A 22,351-nucleotide genomic window follows, 5' to 3' on the forward strand; every position below is an offset into this window, starting at 1 on the left:
CGCATTCTATTTCTCAACTACTCAATTTGGTTTCCCCAGGTGAGAACGTGTGTGGGAACCCCTTTCTTTAACCTTGGCATAGAAACATCCCAAGTATTTTGAAACCCAAAACGTGTTTTGCATCAAACTTTGGGTGGTGAGAGACAGAAAACATTCTAGTTCTGGAGAGCCAGTTTCATTTGAGCATTAGCTAAGACTGAATTACATATGACTGATATACGGCCACAAAACGGCTCGATGGCAGATATATATGCCACAAATAGCAATTTCAATGGTTCATCATAAATAGCGTCTGCATAGAACTGGAGGAAATTCAACAGGGGAGTAAACCATGATTTCATATATTTAAGCTTAAAGTTAGCTTAAAGGAGAAGCTAAATTTATCCACTGACATTAACACATACCATGCACTGCTACAGAAGTTTCAAAAGACAGAAACATAACATCTAATTAAAGACATTCCAGCAATTGTGGATAGAGATCACTGATTCTACTCATTTTTAGTCAACTTCATCCTTTACTCTAAAGGTATTATTTTCATTATGTGAAATAAACTCTTAAATTCACTTTCAAAAAATTTCTCACATGAAACCATAACTAAGAGACATAAAAAGACATGACAGTAAGAAGCAAGTCCCGCTAAGTCTATTGCCCAAACTCCTCCAGCCCGACACATCTGGGTCTGAACGAGGCTCCCGCAGGCTCAGCACTGACAGCAGAACTGAGAGGAGAAATGGAGCAGGAAGGAGCACAGCTCCGACCTTATTTCATCTGAGGCACTGCTGTCGTCAGCACTGGTCCAAAACTCAGCACAGCTCTCCTGCAAGCCAAATTCCAGAAAGCTCCCTGTGGATTTCAGCAGCATCCCTGCGATGTCACTAAGGGAACAAAAATAACAAGAATAAAACTGGGAAGAAAAATTTTCCTAAAACGAAAAGGCTCAGCTACTACTATAATAACTTAAAACTCAACCATGAGAATTTTTCTTCTAATATAAAATAATGATTATTGTGAAAAAGTTAAAATCTAAATTATAACACATACCTATCTTTGTTTTATTACCCAATTATTTCATCACAAACCATAAAATTTTATAATCTTTTTTGGTTGTTGTTGTTACCAGGGATTGAACCCAGGGGTGCTTAACCACTGAGTCACATCCCCAGCCTTCTTTAGTTTGGCAGGGCCTCACGAAGTTGCTAAGGACCTCGCCAAGTTGCTGACGCTGGCCTCGAACTTGTGATCCTCCTGCCTCAGCCTCTGAAGCCAACAGTCGTGAGCTACCACACCCAGCCTTATGTTATATTCCTAGTGGCTGTGATTATTACACAAATGTTATTTCCATCTTAAACAAATATTACAAAATGTTATGAAATGATAAAAAATGTCAAACTAAATGATGGGATACAAAAGCAAAATGAATTACTTCAATGCAACTGTTTTTTGAATTTCCCTCACAACTAGCATTCTATAGTTGACAAACATGAAATACTCTATATAGCTGATCCTTCTCATTGAACACACCATCTAAACACTAATGTTAAAATGAACACCCAGTAGTCAAAAAAATCTAAATGAATATAATAAAACTTCAACAACTGTCTAATGACCTTGATACTGTTCAAGGAAAGGCACTTATCACCTAGCAAAAGAAGGCAGGGAGGCACAGGACTTGTAGTAGATGTGGTGGACGGCAAGTGCGAGGGTTGCTGTCAGAGAAGGACCAAACCCAGCTGAACGCAAAGCTGTTTCATGGCCAGAAAGCCCTGCAACCACCTTGCACAAGTGTCTAATATTAACAGGGAGAAGAGCAGGAAGAGGGGGTCTGTCAGAAGGACAGACAGGCGGAAGCCAGTTCAGGAAGAACAACAAACAGGATCACGCATGGAGATGTGTCGAGCAGAGGCATGTTAGTGAAAAGGAAACCGCCCAGCCAAGAGGAGCAGAGGCTGCTCATGCCACCAAGGGTCAAAGTGAGACTGGGACAGTAAATGGGGCCATGCTGGGAAGAGCCTTGGATGTCACACTACTTTATTTGATCATTTGTTGGACAAGTAAGTGGGCACCAAAAATCTAAGTAGGAAAGGACCCGATAGACACATGCTTTTAAAAAGAATATCATACAAGAATATTCAGGGTGGATTTGCTCAACAGTGACTGAATGCCTATTATTTATTAAGAAGGAGTAAACAAAAATAGGAAAAAAGCCCTCCGGTGGAGAGAGATAAAAAATAAAATATATCGTATTTCAGATTAATAATCAGTACTTTGGAGAGAGAAAAAAGCTAAGGAGTCCTTATGGGTAGAAACTTTGATTTAAAATAGGCTGAGAAGGTACCATTTGAACAAAGACCTGAAGGAAGTGGGGAAATGAGTCATGAAAATATCTGGAAGAGCAGTCCATGGAAGAGGACCAGCAACTGCAAAGGGCGGTGGCAGGAGCCAAGCCCAGCCTATGAGAACAGAAGGTAGGTCAGGTTGGACATGCAGGAAGCAGAGTCTAGGAGGAGATGAGGGCCAAGGTCCGTCAGTAAGAAGGCAGACTGTGGCCAGCCCCAAAGGCCACTGTCCAGGCATTCTCACTAGACTGAGAGCCACGGGAGTGTTCAGAGATGGCCTGCTGTGCCACGTAACAAGGTCCATCTGATTCTGGTGAGGTGCAGGCAGAATAGGGAGGTGATTTAGAGAGTACTGCCCTGACATGTGAACAATGCCAGCTCAAGAAGAGCAGGGGCAGGAGTGTGAGCAGAGGTCCAATTCTGCATGTGTTCTCAGGGCCAGCCAAAAGGACCAGAAGCCACACATGTTCAAGAAAAAAGTGAGGGTGTACCGCAGAGCAGAAGCTGTGGCTCCAGTACGGCAGATGCAGTCGACTGCAGACCTGGGACCCCGAAATGGGCAGTCCACACAAGGGGCAGCAGGGAGGACAAGGAGCCTCTCAGAATAAGGAGTGGGAGGCAATAGCCAGAGCCTGGGCTCAGAGCATCTGAAGGACAAGCAGAAGACAAAGATACAAATGCTGAAAGGAAGAAATGAGGGTGCAGTAAAAATTACATATTTCTAGTGTAACTAGCAGGAACCTATTCAAAATTTTCTTCAACAAAGCTTGATAGACTGGAAACAGCAACGACAAACAGAAAATACAAAATATAACATAAGTTACAGGCAAAGCACAATTAAGGGAAATAAAGTGGGAGGGGGACTGGGGGGGGCAGTGATGCTGAAAACAGCAAGGAGAGCCTTTTTTAAGAAGGCCGACTATGGGAAAGCCTGCCTGGGGACCACAGCCTGAAGCCCAGGAGCGAGGAGACAAGAGCAAGTTCACTGCTCAGAATAAAACGGGATGTATAAGACCTGACAATCCAGGCAGAAAAGTGGATAAAAGATTCTGAGACATCCAAATGGAACAGAGATGGGTGGAGTCCAGATCAGCCAGGAGCTGGAGTCAGAAGCGCACCTGACATGGAAGTTAAGGGGCTAGAGCATGACAGGAAGGAGCGAGGGTGTACGTGACTTATGAAACGAAGCAGAAGAAATACCAACATATAAGCAATGGGGAGAGAGCACCAGGAGACACCGACAGGGTCCAGAGCACAGGAGAGTCCCGAGCTCACCTGAGTCAAAGCAAGTCAGACTGGAGTGGCCACTGGCAGAGTCCTCTGAACTGCAGCCTGGGCTCAACAGTGTGGGCCTGACCCAGGAGGAAACGCATTCCTACAACAGACCAGTGCTGTGCTCCCTCCTGCAGACCGTCCTGGTTTCTGTCTATATGCTTTCATCAAGCATAAACCAGTTATGAAGAGATGTGTGATTAGGCTAAATTACCAAAAAACTGTCAGTGGAAATACGTAAGTTCTGACTGTCCCCACCACAACTGAAACACCCAGGTCTATTCTACCCTTGGAGCACTTCCTTCCTTTTATTAAAATGATATAACAAGACAAAAAAAAAAAAAAAAAGAGGGTTTACCCTAAAGCAGGATTTCTCAGGTTCTAAATGGATACTTTGGGTGGATAACTGCCTGCTGTGGGGCCCGTCCTGTGCAGTGCAGGATGTCCAACCCGGCTTCTGCCCACCAGGTGCCAGTATTATGTCCTCCAAATGTTGACAATCAAAAATGTCTTCATATTGCCAAATGTCCCCAAGGGTCAAAATCAACTCTGGTTGAGCACCACTATTCAAAACTTAGAAGAGGGGCAGGTACATTACAGGTATGAATGATTATAATTTTCAAGTAACTGAACATTCAAACGTGTGAAAGAGACTCCACGGGCAAACCAGGAGAAGAGTGAGAAAGGAAAGAAGCCATACTGTGAAGCAGAAAGATTCCTACCAGAAGAGTTTTCCAGCCTGTGCCTCTCCTCCCCGTATGTAATGAGTTATTTCTTTGGTGAAATTCCATTCTTCTTCTAACAGATTTTTTAAACTATGGGATGCTTGAGGTAATTGCTGTAGCATTTGGATCCAGCTTCTCATGTAATCAAAATATACCTTAAAATACAAAAATATAAAAGGAGATATTTGAGAGTAAATTCAGCAATCCACATCTTCACCTCTATTAACATAAAAGATACGAATCAGACAGGCATGTCAAAAGGGACTGTGGAGAACATGCGACACAGAGGCGAGGTCTTTGCCACATAAGCTAAGGTCTAGGGTAGATCGTTTTTAAAACTGTATAACTCTTCAGCAACTTCACACATCATCCACATCCCTTTACATGCCTAATAACTAAAAAATTCACAATGTACAGGAAAGTACAATAATAGGGAAAACAGCACTTGGAAATGTTCATTATGGTACCGGGAATAAATTTATTAAAGTATGTTGTATTCACATACAAATATATGAAACACAAATCCTACTGTTACATATTTTTATAATATAATCAATAAAAAATTTTTTAAAAAGAAATCTTCATGATGAACAAACATAACTGTGGTTCCCGTAGGAGAGTAGGATCTTTGCTGGTTTCACTGTTCTTTTTAGCTGGGGGCAGGTGTGCACTGAGGCGGACATGCCGCACCTCCCCTACCTGATGCCCCAGATTTGTGTGGCCTAACTTCCCAAGGTTCATTAAACAACTTAAGATGTATGATCAGACTATCAGTTGTCCTGAAGTGGGTCTGTGCCCACCACCACTTCTACTGCGGCAGCCCGCCAGGCCTCAGCCCTCCTTTGACTGAGCTGCTGGGTGGGAGAGTTTTACCTACAAGCAGTTTTTCTCAAGACAGGCTCACAGAGGCTGTTCTGACCTCAAGAGCACACCCGAATCACACACTCTCTCCCTCAGGACACCTTCTGACACGGAGTGGGACATTGCCATGAGGCCTGATGCCCAGCTGCCACGTTGCTCTCGACTGCCGAAGGTGACTTGCCTCCTGCACTTAGGAGTTCCCAGGATTCTTTCTCTACCTTCAAGTTCAGTTTTTTCATAGACTACAATGTAAGAGTTCACTCTCTTTTTGTTTCTCCTCAGAACCAGTGATAACTTTCAGTCTGTGGATTGCAAATCTTTCCTTCATCTCAAAACAGCATTCCTCTGCTGCATTTCTGAAGGCTTGGGTCCCCCACCATCCAGCTGTACAGTGGTGCTCTGCAGGCCTGGGGCCACTCGACCAGAGCCGTGTGTGACCCACCATCTTCCCAGAAGAAGCGAGTTTCGCACACTCCGGTGCTCCCTCACCTCGTGGATCTCCCCTCACACCCAAGGGCTGCAAAGAGCTGGCACCCCCACGCTTCCTCACCGCTACTTTCAACCCACTACTCTTCCACATTCTCACTTAAAAAGCTCAACAAAAGAAAGACTCTGCCCCTTGAAGGTTTAGGTTCCAGCTGTACCATCAATTCCATCTTCACCTGTCATCACCGACTTCCAATCTGCCCGCTTCAGACCTGTCTGTCAGCTCTGGCCTGACCTTCCTAGTCCCCACCCTGTTCAGGCTCAGCACCATGCTGTGACTTCGACTCTGCTTCAGTTCAGCCCCCTGGCTTCCTCCTCCTCCAACAGGGCCTTCCTCGTGTCTCACACCAGAACTGCCCAACCTCCCAGGACCAAGCCAACACTCTGAGGCCCTGCCTCCTCCCCTCCTTCAGTTCATTTGTTCACTCACTAACACAACTTCCCACCAAGCAACTAGCCGCCAGAGTCCACAGAGCCCGGTCTTTCTCCAACTCACAACCCCCTTCCTGGGTCCACTTTCCTTGTCAGCTGCTCCCACAGGCCCACTCCTCAACACCCCTCGTCAGTATGCTGAAGTCCGTCACTGCTTTTCATCTCACTGCTTGTTAAGACCCCACTGCCAGCCAAAGCACAGCTAGGCCATTCCCTGTGTCCACACTGAGAAGCTGAGAGCCACCAGGAAGCCACCTGTCAGGAAGTCTCACTGTTCTGCTCAATCACAATCGCCCACCACACGACATCCAGCATTCCTGGTGATCGTATTTATTTCACTACTCATTTTTCATCTCTCTACAACCATCGTTTAAAACTCCTCTGTTTCCTCAACCCACTAATACTGTCGCCCCCATTCTTAGCAGAGGAGCTCATCTCTCTTAAAAAAAGAACAGGGGGTTGGGGTTGAGGCTCAGTGGCAGAGCACTTGCCTGGCTGTAGGAGGCACTGGGTTTGATCCTCAGCACCACATACACATAAATAAATAAAAATAATGGTGCATCAACAACTAAAAAAATAATTTAAAAAAAGCCAGAAGTCATTAGACATAAAATCTCTCAGCCTCCTGACACCAAAAATGCAAATGTGCACATATACTCCCCGCCTTCTTTACAATGAGCTGCTGTTCCCCCTCATTTCAAAATCTGCATCGTGACACCCATCTCTTCCTGAAATCAGCACAACTTCCTAGCACAGACTTTCCCTCTGCACACGTGGGTATGTTCACACACACGCATAAATGTTCATCTCTCCCCTTATCAGAGTCAATCCCAAAGGCTGTCAATGCTCACAGGCCAACTTAAGAAGCAAGCTCTTACTGGATCCAGTCTTCACGATTCACCTGGCTACACCATCTGGCCCCAGCAGTCACTCTCGGTGACCCACCCTATGTCCCTCCAATTTCACACTTTAAAATTGAATTCTTACACTTCTTTCTCGATACACATTATGCACTCTAACCCAAGCACTCCCACATGCAGCGCTAGGGGCCACCTGGCGCTGGATCCTACAGCTGCTCCGGCCTCCAGCCATCTCATCACTGCTGCCAGAGGCCTCTCTTCACTGTTTTCCTTGGGAACCTTCGTTCCTGCCACACCCCTTCCCAACACAGAGAGCTGGCATCTGCTGCCTCCTGTCGGAAAAGTGTTTATTTCAGTCTCTTTTTCATTGCTTCTGTTAGAAAGTTAGGAGGCCAAAAAACAATCTAACAAATATCACCTAGAACAACAAATATTAATATTTGGTCATATTGTTTCAGAAATTTTTTCTGTAAGAAGATACCAGAAAGTTAATTCTCCTTTCTCTCTCTTCATTTCTCTATCCTTCTTCCCCAGAGGCAATAAATATCATGAATTTAGTATGTTTCTTTCCAAGTCTGTATGCTTTACAAAACAATCTGTCATTACACAGATGACAACATATATTATACCTTTGGGTATTTTTAAAATTTTTTACATAAATTGGGTTATACTGGATGTATCAACCTTCAGATAAATCCCAGTGTCCCTTTCTCAAGAGAATCCTTCCTTTACCTCCACACAATCTCAAATCGTACCCTCAGGGTCCACAAAAAACCTGTGCCTCTCCTTTGTAGTATTTTTCACAGCTGGAATTTTTCACGAATGATTAGATAATAACCAATCTACCCATCACTCCAAAACTCTAAGTCTGCACTCATCACTGAATCCTCAGTACTCTACAAGACACCCGGCACACAATAGACATCCAATAATTAAGGTGCAGAATGAAAAATTTTTCCCTGCCCCTTAGTTCTTTATCCTTCTGCAGAAACCCTGTGTACACATGGGCTCTTTCTTGTATCTTCTGCAACTACACTTCTTGTTCCTCACTTTCACATTTTCCTTTTGACTTCTCTTTATGTGGTGTTATGGTTTGGCTGTGAGGTGTTCCCCAAAAGCTCATATGTGAGACAATGCAAGAAGGTTCAGAGGGGAAATGACTGAGTTTTGAGAGGCTTATCCCAAGCAGTGAATTAATCCCTTGAGAGGACTCACTGAGTAGCAAATGAAGTGGTAGGGTGAGGCAGGAGAAGGTGGGACTTGAGGCGTGGCTTTGGAGTACATGTTTCTATCTGGCCAGTGGAGACCTCTCTCTCTGCTTCCTGATCACCATGTGAGCCACTTCCCTCTGCCACAGTCTTCTGCCGCGATGTTCAGCCTCACCTTGAGCCCTGAGGAATGGAGCCTGCTGTCTGTGGACTAAGACCTCTAATCCGTGAGCCCCCAAATAAATTTTTCCTCCTTTAAAATTGTTCTGGTCAGATCTTTTAGTCACAGTGGGAAAAACAGTTGAGTAAAACTCGTGGTTTCTTTAGGTCAAGCACAGGTCCTTCCACCGTCCGTTCCCTGCCTTGGTTACTTCTGAGCTAGGGGCCTGGCAATGAGCTGAGGCAGCTCAGCTTCAGTTAGGTCTGTGGCCTCAAACCCTCACCAAGTCGTCTCCTTGGACCACAGACACGCAGTAAGCGCCTCAGTTTCTAAGCAGAGAGGACGCTGTCACACACTGCAACAACCCTGAGTCGTGGACTTTCTGCACAGTAACTTGCTGATCCCTGCCCCCGCACTTCAGCAGCGCTCCCATGGGCAGCTATTCTGGGCTGGCAAGTTCAGTGGGAACACTGAGCATCTCACCACTGCAGCCTGTGTCATGCACACATCTTTAGTCAACAGCAGAGCTCCACAGGGACACCACGGCTCCAGACTCTCCAGGTCTAAGGTGGGAAGTACTCAGAGCCTGCATCTGCTCTGGTTTAGTCTACATTTCAAGGCAAATAATTCCATCAATCTTTTTAATTTGTGGGATGGTGGTAAAGGAATGGGTACTGTTGCAAATTTTCTCCTTTTCTGAATATGGAATTTTTTTTCTTCTCTTTTTGGTGGGTTTCAAGAGAAGGGTACCGGGTAATTAAGAGCTGACTGCCTACCCAAGAGCTATTCTCTCCTTCCTTCCTAACAGAGACAATGATTTTTGTTTAGGTTCCCCCAGTCTTCTAAACATTCCCCTGATTTTTCTAGCACACTACAGGGCACAATTTTAAAACCACTGGTAATTTCCAGTTTTTTCATCTATGACAGTACACATACTGACTCATGCAAATCATGGACAGCAAAGTGAAAACTAAACTGTTGCTCCTCACCTGGCCCCACCCCACGCCCATCACAGGGCACAGGTGCCTCTGGAAGCCATCAGAAACAGCTCAAGAAGCAAGGAACTTTTTTTTTTTCAAAAACTTTCATTTGATTGTCCATGGAAAGCAACAACAAACAATTTTGTGTTGCTTTTTACCACAACTTTTCAATAATAAAATTTTTTCTGATGTAGGAAATAGATATTACTTCAAAATATAGCCATTTGACACACACTGGTCTTTCATGTATTCTAGCCAATTAGAAAATAATCTCAATTACATCATAATTACTTGTCATAAATACCAGATTATTTTAAATTCCATTCCCTGGCACCTCCTTCATTTTCTACTCATATTAAGGTTGAAAAGCTGTTTGACATGTGAATTCCAAGCCTCCACTGACAGAACGAGGCCACACCACAGCCTTGCCACTGAGAGAAGGAGAAACATGCTGGGTGAGCTCTTGCTGCTGAGGCAAGGCTTGCACTGGTTGGCAAGGGACTCTGGCTTTTTTCTTCCAACGTAGAAAACAGGGGTGGTTCCTGGAGGTGCTGTAGCCAGCCTGAACAGGACACAGTGGAACCAGCAAGAGTGAGAGACCCTCCAAAACGACACCCTCCAAGCAGCAGTTTTCTCATGATTTCACCACCCTGCCAGGATCCAGGCTCGCCCATGGCCTTGCCCTAGAGACTCCAACACGCACATGCACATCAACACTCCACCGCACACTACGGAAGACAGAAGCATGTCAAGCTACAACCCTGGGTCAGGAAGCTCCCAGTCCAATCAGGGAACCCTGAGAAGAGACTGTGCTTACGATAGGTTACAATACAGTTCTCACAGTAACTGTGAAGAGAGTTCAAAGAAGGTACAGAAAGGAGGCTAGAAAGGTTAAAATTATCAGATAAGTTTTCTGGAGAAAAATAAACTCTGAAAGTAAGTCTGAAGTAGCTTTAGTTAAGGAGGAAGGATGAGGAGAAAGAAAAACAGTTCTATTAGAAAAAAATAATATAAACAAGGGTCCAAAGATCAGAAACACAGGGCAAGTATGATTCGTGTGAGAAGACTGGGCCCCAGGGTAAAACAGGTCCACTCTTGCTCCATCAAGTCATTTACAAATCCTCAATGTGCCACTTCATTGAGGAACTCTCCTTTCATCTTTGAGCCTTAGGATCCTTGTGGTAAGCTCCCTTTAGACATCCCCAGAGGAGTTCGAGGGTTCATCTCAGCATACCTGTACCCCAGAGCGATGGACATGTGGGGGTGGAAGTGTGCACCCTGGCCAGTCCTCACCAGATCCCTTTCTTGCTCTGCTGTACTATTTCCATAGCTATGAGAGGTCCCTAGCCCTGTACCAGGAATTACCAAAAGTTCTGCTAACAGGTGGCTGAATAAAAAGAAGACCAGACTATGATTTTCTTTGTGGACCGTGATGAACTGCCCTAGAGTTAGATAATAACCAAGTTGACAATTCTTGCCAAAAAATGCCAGTTTAGAAACCACTGAGGATTAAGGAAGGAAGGAAGGAAGGAAGGGAGGGAGGGAGGGAAAGGAAAGGAAAGGAAGAAAAGGAAAGAAAAGAAAAAGAAAAAGAAAGCTAAAAAAAAATAAATGTAATGTGCGACCAGGTCGACCAACTGCAGTGAAAGACAGCCACACTCACCTGGTCCATATACCCAAGAAAGTCCTCCCTCTTCCTTACCATCAACATCTTATGCAGATCCTCTTCGAAGGCATCAATGTTGCAGTCGGCCTTCTCCAAGTCATCTAGAACCTCCTGCAGCATGAACTGGTAGTACTGCTTCATCAAAAGGCCACCCTTGAGGACCTCTTTACACTCCCTCACCAGCTGCAAAAGAACAGACAAGCTCTACTGTCCACACCACTCGACCAAGAGACTCAGAAAGGGGGAAACTTGCCTCTGAAAAACCAGAAAGAATTTCCACGTTCTTCAAAGTTTATTTTTCATGAATATTGTAGTAGTCTCAATTTAGTAAGAACAAAATAATGAAAATACAGAAATTTTAATATTACAGCCAAGAACTGTATTTCAATATTACACCAAGATTCTGGTGCACACCTGTAAACCCAGTTACTCAGGAAGCTGAGGCAGAGGATTACAAATTCAAGACCAGCCTGGACAACTTGGCAAGACCCTGCCTCAAAATAAAAAAAAGCAGGGTGGGGGGGTGGGCTGCAGATTAAGCTCAGTGGTAGAGTGTCCTGGGTTCAATCCCCAGTACCACTAAAAGAAAAAGAATTATAGCATAGATACACAGAAAATAACATATAGGCAACAACCTGCTTTGCTAAAAGTACTTACACACACACACACACACACATATACACATACACAAATATTTACTCCTATAAGTAAATTTATATTGCAAGTAAATTCTATAAAGTAAGATCAATTTTTTTCTACTAATTTGCATTATTGTAAGAGAGAAAAGAGAAAAATTTTCTGAGGAAACTGGTAAATTTTAACTAAAAACATAATAAAGATTCAAACATACCTACATACAGCAGAGCAAAGAAGTTGTTCAAAAACTTTAGTAGAGTTTACCTACTATGATGTGTGATTTTGTCTACCTTCAAAAAAAGTCTAATATTTGCAAAAGCAAGCAAACAAACCCTAAGCTAATCTGATGGAAGTAGATGGAAGTCAAGGAAAACAAGATTAAAAGACAGGTAAATTTGCAATATATAGGTCTGGGAGGTCAGGTTATAAGGAGGGAAAAAAGCTAAAATGAGATGACCTAGAAAGTCCCTCACATGGATAATTTTTAGATGGAGTCCTTAAAGGTTTTTAAAAGAATTATCTACAACGAGAGAGCTATGGCTGTAGTTAAGTCTACTAAAAAGTGTTCTGTTCAGATTATTTAGATATAAATTTCTGTATTAAAAGTGTCACGTAGGTGCAATACCTGATCTCTGAATGCATTTGACCAAAAATTTCTATTCTCTTTGTTCCCTAGCAATACTACATTATAAAGTGTTTTAACAAAAATTACTATTTTATTCTCACAAGAACCCACCAGCAAAAAGTCAGCTCTACCTTGCTTTACCAGGGTGTTGCTGGTGTGATCTGTGAGGAAGGGAGTTCAGTACTTTACTAGAAGGTCCTCAACCGCAATACTGAGGAGAGGCGGGAAGCAGGGCCAAAGTGGACATCAAAATAGCAGCAGAGACGGGCTGGTGGAAGGAGCAGAGCTAAGGTGGAGACAGCTCTGGCGGGTGCCAGGTGCAAACTCAAGTGCCCACTGGCTCTGCTCTTCTACAACAAGCTAAAGACACCTCCCCCACACACATCCTGTTCTGAACCTCCTGTACAACCTGATCCACCCTTCCCTCCATCTGTACTGCTCAGTCCTATCATCCTGGCTCTTAAATTCCCAGGGGATGGATGTGGCAGACTACAAAAAAACCACAAATCTATCTTTCTTTTCTTTTAGATTAAAGTAAAAAATTAAGGATTTTGATAGTGAATATCCATATGTTAACGTGATCACAAAACATGAATGCAGGCACTCTTCAGCAGTCACTGCTTGGTAAAACTGCATCTAGCATCCCTCAGCCTTCTCTGCAGCACCAAAGCCCCACAAGAGCCCAGCTGGGAAACCAAAAGTTGTCCTCCCTGTTTAAACCACACGTGAACTGCTTAAGCAAGGAAGGAATCCAAATACCTCTCCTCTGCATATACTTTCTCTAAATAGAACAAAAAATAAACTTAAAGAATTTAAACTCTTAAGAATGACTCTGTTGCTGGGTGCGGTGGCACATGCCTGTAATTCCAGCGGTTCAGGAGGCTACGGCAGGAGGATCGAAAATTCAAAGCCAGCCTCAGCAAAAGCAAGGTGCTAAGCAAATCAGTGAGAATCTGTCTCTAAATAAAATACCAAATAGGGCTGGGGATGTGGCTCAGTGGCCAAGTGCCCTCAATTAAGTTCAATCCCTGTTACCCCTCCCCCACACAAAAAAAGAATGAATCTATTTGCAGTACTCAATTGCTAATATAAAGGAAACACCCTTTTAGAACAAGAAACTGGGTGGTAGAAAGGCTAAACCACAGTCTGAGAATCAGGATCTTTCTTAAAGGTAAAGAACGTTTTAAAATCGCCCTAAAAAGCACACCTAAAAACACGAACATGCATTCGCTATTCCCTGTTTGTAACAATTAGGAGAGAAAAATCCTCGCCATGAAAAGGCTAACCCTGTAGACTAATGTTAGTGCTGAAAATTTAAACAGCCTTTGAAGCAGACCTGCTTGATACTCAGGAGAGATGGCTCTCCAGCGGGTCTCTGTTCCAGTCGCAGCTTCAGACACTCATGAATGACGTTCAGCAGGACTCGGCAAAGCACTAAAAAGGCAGGTTCGAAGGAGGGCAAGTCCATAGCCTTCAGCTCTTCCCAGGACACAGCACTGTGTTTCTGCTCCGAGGAAGGTGGCGTCCTTGATAGTTGCACGTAATCTGAACCCCACATGGGATCTGGAAATTCAGAAAACTAACAAAAATTCAAGACAGAGATTAAAAGAACACACAGGACAGTGTCCTAAGCTTGTGGTTATAACCTGCTATTCTCTATAATTTTCTGACAAATCTACAAAGTTCTAACTTTAAACAGAAAGAAATCTTTAATAATTCAACACAGACCCCAAAAGTTCCAAAAATGTTACATGACAATAACAATTAAAAGCAAATAGTAATATTTTTATCAAAGTGGTAGTAAGACAAAGCTTCGGAACATGTTTGTAAGTTTACATACAGGATGATTCACATGTATCTCTTGACGGGGAACCAAAGAATTATTGAAATTTGAGAAAAGATTAAAGTCAGAAGAGTTCATCCTAAATAGCCATTTAAGTGAACACAAAAACTTCTGTCCATTTTTCATTTAAAATTCCCAATGACATTAAATGCCTGAAAGGAAAAACTCTGTTCCTTATTTTATAGGTATTTAATCTCGAGTAATATATAACCTGACATCAAACAAATAAGATGTCAGCATATAACCATTAACATAGCAACCTAGGGAATACAATTGAGTATTTTCAACTAGCAATCTACATCAGCACTGAAAAGAAGATTAATTTATCCTTTTATGTTCAACACATATACCTGCATTTAAATTAATGCATACTATACTTGGGTTTCCCTAAAAGGCAGGAATTTCTAAAGCAGTCCCATAATTTTTAAAATGATGATTGTGATAAATGTGGTCAGGGTTGGGCATGAAAGGCCTTTTTTCCCACTAGTATCGTGACTTCAGAAAAAGGTGTTTATTTAAAGCTCTATAAAATTCAAGCAAACTTTCTATGATAACTTTCTGCTGACCCATTTGCTACATCTTTTAGTATGTTCTATATCCCCAGCCCACTGACCCATTTGCTGAGCAAGGGAACAGACCCTCCTTCTCCAGGCAGCACTGCCAGACACCCAACAGGCAGGTCTACCACACAGTGAGGCAGCGCAGACCTGCTGCTAGCATTTGGTTGATACAGAGCAGGTACCCCCGCACACACACCATAACTGTAACAGATAAGCTTCTCTAGGGACCCCCTCCCATCTTGTCAGTAAGATTTTACTGTGTCAACAGGATTTGACAGGAGTTCTACAGAGGGCTCAATGTGGTTTGAAGTTTCTTCTTTTTTGTAAATGCCAGGTGTGATGTTTGATGTCAGCTTGTTGCTATGCAAAAAGTCACTATCTCTTGTTTTCCTTGGTAAAAACCTGTGAAACCTCTGACCTGAAACATGAGACTGAGAGTAACTGGTATGTACCCACCCACTGTCATTGTCCTGTAACCAATCCATTAAGTACAAATCTAAAAGAATGTCTAAACCTGCAGTCCACAGATTTTTTTTTAGGCATTGGCCCTTCCAGACCTTTGCAACTTAAATAAACCTGCTTCCTGAAAATTCCTCAGGTGTCAGGTCTCATGTGTCCTACATCACAGTAAGTCAGCACCAGTCCAGATGTGGGAAACAGTCAGAACTGAGCACTGAAGAGGAGACAGAAGCTTCCTTAAGAGAAGATCAGGGTGAAGAATCAGACACGGTAGCTGACTTCAAATGTTGCTGATTTAATGTATGAAACAAAAAGGCACCATAAAAATAGTGTAATGGAACAACTAACTACTTTAAAGCCCACTGGAGAAAATAAATCAAGAGTTCTGAAATAAGTTAATAAAAACAGCGAGAATAAAATGAATACTACCAAAAATGGAATAAATAATTTAGAAATCAACTGAAGCAATTATCACTATAACTCAGGGCCAAAGGAAAAAGGAACGAAAATTTAAAGTAAAAAATAAGAGGCATTAAGTGAGATCCAGAAGCTCTACCACAAGAACAGGAGTTCCATGAAGAGCAGAAGGAAAAGATGGAGGAGCTGGGGTTTGATGTCTGACATTAATCTGGGGAAATTCCTTGTCATTATTGTTTGAAAAACTTTCTTTGTTCCTTCCTTTCCCTGTCTCTTATACACNTATTACAGGAAACCAAAGTACATGTTAATTTAAATACAAAAAGTATGTGTCAACTATATACAATTTGTATTTAAATTAACATGTACTTTGGTTTCCTGTAATAGATAGGAATTTCTAAAGTAGCTGTATAATTTTTAAAATGAGTCCTTGTGATAGTATGGGATGTAGTCTGTCTCTTATACACATCTGCAGCAGGTTCAGGACCATCTCTACAGCCACCACCTCTTGGAACAGTGAAGAGTGTGACATCCAGTTCCTTTACCTCTCCAAAGCACTGCATGAGGAAGTACGGCGGTCTAGTCTAATGAAAAATGGACTGGAAGGAGAAGAAAACTACCAAGGAAGTGACATGCTGTGATCCAGCAACACCTGTCCAGGCAGGTACAGCTACATGACGATGATCTGGTTATGAACTCTAATTCAAGATGGAGAACGCATTACGCTTCTTTGAAAAAGCAATACTACAAGAGAAAAAACCTGAATCTTACGTTTCAAATTATTTCAAGAAACCCACAGGGTGGAGAAGAGGCAGTGTGGGCAGCACTGTACTTCACTCCAGTGAGGAGTACCACCCCCACCTGCCCAGCACACCAGGAAGACTCGATAATGGAAGGATAATAAGAAGAATGCAATGTAACTCCTCCCAATCCCAATGTCATTTAATATGTATTTGACAAGTCCATTATGAAGTTTATTTGGAAGAAAGTGATGTACAAAACAAACAGCTCAAAAATTTCTGAAAAGAAAAGGTGAATAAGGATAACTGCCCTACAAGAGGCCAAACCTCACTAATATACCTACTTTATCTAAAATAAAAAGGACTGGCCCAATCATAAACAGATCAACAGAAGGGAGAAAAACAGGCAGCTATCTATCTGAGCTGCTGAAGGTAAGCAGCTCATTAAGAATTTGGAAAATAATGGGTCATCTAATGAATGGAATGAACGATTAAGGGAAAAGCAATTACATGCTTACTCACTGGTATACTACATCCCATACTATCACAAGGACTCATTTTAAAAATTATACAGCTACTTTAGAAATTCCTATCTATTACAGGAAACCAAAGTACATGTTAATTTAAATACAAAAAGTATGTGTCAACTATATACAATTTTATAGATTCTAAACATATTAAAATCTAAACATCGAGCAATACCCTAGCTTAGTCCAAATGAAATTGTCATATTAGTCAGCTGAAGAGGATCAAATATTGGCAATTTTGTACAAACTAATAAAAGGAATTCTGGGAAGACATTTCTTTTATGCCCCCATAAAAATACACGTATCAACTAGGACAGCAAAATCAAAACTATAAGACACTCACTTGAAATTATAACCAAAAAAAAAAAAAAAAAGACAAAATCCTTGAAAATACATAATTTAAGTGCACACTATGAAGAGTTTATTGAAAGAAAAAAAAACAATTCTTTAGCTACTCAATAAACAAGCAAACCAAGGTTTAATAACTAGGAAAAAAACTCACATTGTCAGAATTTTCAATCTCAATGCTTCAATGCCAAAAGCAAATGAATACAAATTTATTAAAGGAAAGAAAATATGAGCCAAAGACTTTCAAGTATCAATTTGCTAAGTGTCAAGGAATATCCAAGAACTTAGAAAATAATTTTCCCTTGAGTCCTTCACTAGGAGTCAACTAGTGGACAAGCGTCATACATCTAAAGTAACTCAAGACAGCATATAAGAAATATGAGTCTTAAAATATAAAACCTGTATTTTTAATGTCTGTGTGTGTTTGTGTAAAAAGACACAACCCTGCAGAACAAGGACTAAATGAACTCAATGATCACTGTAGAAGAGAAAGTACTGAAAATAAATAGCAACTTTGCATTCTGACAACATAACCATAACTTGCAAATCTGGGGATGACAGACAAAATACCTTAGCATTTCACTGAAAATAAAAGAAAGTCACTTTAAATGAGAACCAGAAAATAAAACAATATGTCCAAAATTGGGACCCAAAATCGGAGTGGTATTATATAAACGAGGGTATTATGTAAAGATATGTAAGGGTATGCAGAAATATACCATTATAAATATACTCTTAATGTAGTACACATAAATATATATACAGGGGGAAAATAATCTAACTTTAATACTAAAAATAAATAAAATGGCATACCCCAAAAAGCTTACATTGAAAAAAAAAAAAGATAAAACAAATTTTTTTAAAGATTAACTATCTCTATTAGAGGAGCTAGGCTTCTCTGAAAATATATTATTTTCCATATTTAAGAAAAAAATAGGAATACACATAAAAGATCATCACAGAATAGTAACAGACATGACTATATGAAAATTGTAAATTTCTCTATAGTTTGGATCCATGTCTTCCAAAGGTCCCCAGGATGGTGCTTTTGGGAGGTGCTATGAACCTTTAGGATGAGGGGCCATGTGGGAGGTCCTTGGGTCACTGGTGCATGGTCCCAAAGGGTACTGTTGGACTCAGGCCCCTTTTTCTCCTTTGCTTCCTGGTCATGAAGTAAGCAGTCTTGCTCTGCCACATACTCCTCGCCATTCCCATGTGGCACCCCAGCAGAAGCTCAAAGCAATAAGTCTACTCAATCTTGGAGGCAAACTCCAAAATTGTGAGCCAAAATAAAATTTTTCTCTTTATAAATTAATTATCCCAGGTATTTTGTTATAGTGATGGAAAGCTGGTTAACATAATAGTGAAAGTATCATAAGCTAAAAGACAAATCATAAAAAAATTTATAGCCACCACAGAAAAATAAATAATATCCATAAAGTTTCAACCGCTCAATAATAGACAACCCAATAAAAAATGAGCAAAATAAACATGAAAATTCAGAGGATATCTACTGCATTCAATAAACATGAAAAACACTCTCAAATGTCACCACAAATGAAAGGAATTAAAGACTAAAATGAAATTACATTTTTTTGGTTGATGATGGTACAAATGTGAGGAGAAATGGGATTTCTCCTAAACTCTGCAGGAAAGTATAAATGAGTGGTCTTATTAAAGAGATGGCAGTACCTATCAAAGGTGTAAGTGTTCATACCCTATGATAGTAATTCAATTTCAACCATTCTTATAAAAACAACAGAAAAAGTTCATAAAGGGGTAAGTACAATAATGTTTGTGACTACATTATTTATAAAAACAAACAAAATTCCATCAAGAGTTAAATGGTTAAATAATCTCAATGGTTAAATAAGCTACAGCATGTTGTTACAATGAACACCATGCTGTTATTAGATGGAATTAGCTTTGCAGAGAACATGTAGAACACTACAAGTTGTAGTAGAGTATGTACAGCATTGTCACATTTGTTTCAGAAAATGTCATGCACTATGTAACCCAGATCCATGTTTACTGAAGCAGAGAAAAGTCTAAAAGATAGAGCAGGACAGGCAGGAACTTTGTTTCTTTATATATTCCAATAAGTAAAAGGAAAGCAAATTGTCTTCAAAAATATAAAGGATTACATTTAAAAAAAAAAAAAAAAAGTCTTTGTTACCCTTCCAATGTGATTCTATTACAACCTGCAATTCCTCCAGGGACCAGACCAGCAAGGCACAGGAGTGCGCTAGGGTGGCTGTTCATGCTGGGGTAACCTGGAGCAGTCATATGGCTGTCAACTCCAGCTAGTAGGTACCAGCTAGGAATGTGGCCCAGTGTTGCCAAGCTTCTCAGAGATTCCAGGAGTACCAAAAAACCCAGATTTTTATGTGAAATCTTCCCATTTTCAAATACTAGCTAGTCACTAAATAATATATAGAGATGGATGAATCGACAGATACAGACACACACATTTCCCTCTTCACTTTCTGTAAACACCTGTGGGAAAGACTCCGGCTGGAAGACAGCACGCTGTTGAGAACATGAGTGGCTTTACAGAAGCGCTCTGGCTTCACCTCCTGGCTGTGCACTCCCTGGCTGTGCCACCTTGACCAAGTTAGCTGACCCTCCTCCTTGCCCGAGGGACATGGAAGTGTCCAATTAATGCTAGGCATCAGCTGTCATCTCCACATCACTGCTGCTGCGTAGTTACCATGGGATCCAGTTCTCCACGGAAACCTGACGGCTTCTGTCCTGCCTCTGATCTCATGTCAGTTCTGATTCCACTGGCTCACAGCTGCCAGAACGACGCTGCACAACCTCCCGCCATCCCTCATATAAGTCTGTTTAAGAAAGCAAAAAACCTCAGGGCAAGTGAGCAAGTATGTGCTTGCTAGTCTGTCACTCAATCAAAAGTTCAGATAATAATTGACACAATAAAAAGTTAACTACAGTAGCTGCATAATAAGCAGGGATCCTAACACAGCGGGTGAGGGAGTGCTGTGGCCTCACAAATGTTTCCAGCGGCTAACTCAGATGGCACTGGTGCTGCCCTGCCTACATGTGGGGTAGGCACATAGGTTAAAAATGCCAATCTCAGGTCCTATGCGGGAAGACTCAGACTTGTCCCACATCCAAGGGCAGAGGTACATGCATTTTTAAAGCTCCCTGGGTAATGATGATATGCAGCCAGGTTTAAAGCATGGAATTCCAGAATCCTGGGTATGGTTCCCTCTAGCAATCCACAGCATGGTGATTGGGAAAAGTTATCTCCTGTCCCTAAACCAGTTTCCTTATTTGTAAACTGCAGAAATGATACCACTTCCTAGAGCTGCTGTGTCTGGCACATGGTAAGTCTCAGTAAATAGTAGCTGTTGTCCTATTTCCTAGTTTCTACATGCTTGATTCACTCCAAATATCAAAGTCAGACTCTTCAGGGTTCTTATGCTTACTGAAGAAAATTAGCATAATTACTGTTTGACTCCAAAGACAAACAGTATTTCATTGGCCATCAGAATTATAATACTTATATAATCAGTTCTAAGTCAAAAGAAAGCAACTAAGAAAGTAATCAAACACCTTCCCAGTATCTGGGGTATTATGTGTGTCAGACAGTTACAATATTTTGTACATCACACTAAAATATAAATACTCATTTTATCTTTTCCTCTTCTGAAAAATGTTTCATGAGGAAAACAAAATCTAAGCATTAAAAACCCACATCACAACCTGTAACTTAAGTATTTGATGGGTATATACATTTTAAATTGCACAAAACCCATAGAATTTTACAAAAGTGCAAATTTTAAAACATCAACCAGAATGCTGAGGATGCTAAGATGGCATGCAGACTGAGATAAAAAGTCACCACACTACAGGTGTGTGATATAATGTCACTGAGGAGTGGAAGGGGGAAAGCAGGCTGACTATCCACCAAAAAGCTAAACGCAAAAAAAATACACTTTTTTTTTTTTTAAGCCCAGGAATTGAACCCAAGGGCACTAAACCACTAAGCTACATTCCAAGCCCTTTTTATATTTTATCAGGAGAAAGGGTCTCAACAAGTTGATGAGGCTGGCTTTGAACTTACGAACTTCCTGCCTCTGCCTTCTAGCTACTGAGATTACAGGCGTGTGCCACAGTTGTGCCCAGCAAGAAGAATACTTTAGCACTGCACTCTAGTGCATAAATTTATTTCTCATAGGGTACATAGGTTAGCAATTCTGAAACCAGTTAATAGTATGTTTCTGGTTTCTCGGGATACTGTTTTTTTGCCGCCAGGAAACTTGGCAATATTTTATACCAATGTTAATGTATCAATTTTAACATATGTACAAAGCTAAGAAGTCAATATTAAGGGAAGCTGAATGAAGAACATTGGAGAACTTTCCTTTCTTGTAAAGCCCAAACTATTCTAAGATAAAAGTTTTTTCAAAAAATACAACGGCAATATTGATATTACACGCATAATTTCTTGATTAAATTTTAAGCTAGAACTGAACTGTAAATAATATTACAAAGCCCAGCCTTCGCTGCAGTCCCTATGGGAAGCAGACCTGAGATTAGCAAATGCTGAGAAGACTCCCACTGACCTTCAAGGAAGGCTGGGAAATCACAATAGGAGCAGTACCCAAGGAGAAGGCTAGCACTCCACCACAGGGACACCAGCAGGTGTTCCAGGAACTAGCCACAGATACATCCATCCCCAAGAGCTGCCGAGAACCACACTTTCAATACAGCAAGATAGAGTACAGCAAGGTGAGAAGGAGCAACAATGAGATTCGGAGCGGCTCTGCATGCCCAGGCAGTAAGAAAACCAGAAGGCAAATGAGGAATCATAATAATCATCTATGGAAAAGGGTTGAAGAAAAGAGCTTTCTCTTATTTTTTTCTGTTACATTTTGTTCTTGCTGCCAAGGCAGGGATGGGGATGAGGACCGGGTTGGGGGACGACAAAAACTTCAGCTGGTATTATTAGTTTAGTTACATAGATTTAAATAAGTTTTATTTGATAGCCTAAGAGACTCTTATTTACAACACCATTTCTACAGATACATATTTTCAAGACCTCAAACAGATGCCTTACAAGTGAATCTTGGAAACTAACCCCTCAGTCATCAGAGACTGCCTATGTAATCATAAATGTGTCCTGAGGTGGGGTACAGTGGCCAACACCGGCAAACCCTGCAACTTGGGAGGCTAAGGCCCTG

General features: G+C 41.4%; 1 protein-coding gene across 9 annotated transcripts in view; it reads right to left on the bottom strand.

The window, feature by feature from the left end:
- Map3k4 (mitogen-activated protein kinase kinase kinase 4) overlaps positions 1-22,351 on the bottom strand; it is a 62,339-nt gene that overhangs the window by 28,518 nt on the left and 11,470 nt on the right. For all 9 annotated transcript variants that reach the window (XM_015498608.2, XM_015498609.2, XM_015498610.2 and 6 more), the window contains 4 exons: positions 13,587-13,829; positions 11,026-11,172; positions 4,334-4,491; positions 762-878 (listed from right to left, as the gene is read on the bottom strand). In XM_015498608.2, coding sequence (XP_015354094.1) covers positions 762-878; positions 4,334-4,491; positions 11,026-11,172; positions 13,587-13,829 — 665 coding nt within the window. The remainder of the gene's footprint in view (positions 1-761; positions 879-4,333; positions 4,492-11,025; positions 11,173-13,586; positions 13,830-22,351) is intronic.

Source organism: Marmota marmota, unplaced genomic scaffold (assembly GCF_001458135.2).
Source record: "Marmota marmota marmota unplaced genomic scaffold, marMar, whole genome shotgun sequence".
Taxonomy (NCBI): domain Eukaryota; kingdom Metazoa; phylum Chordata; class Mammalia; order Rodentia; family Sciuridae; genus Marmota; species Marmota marmota.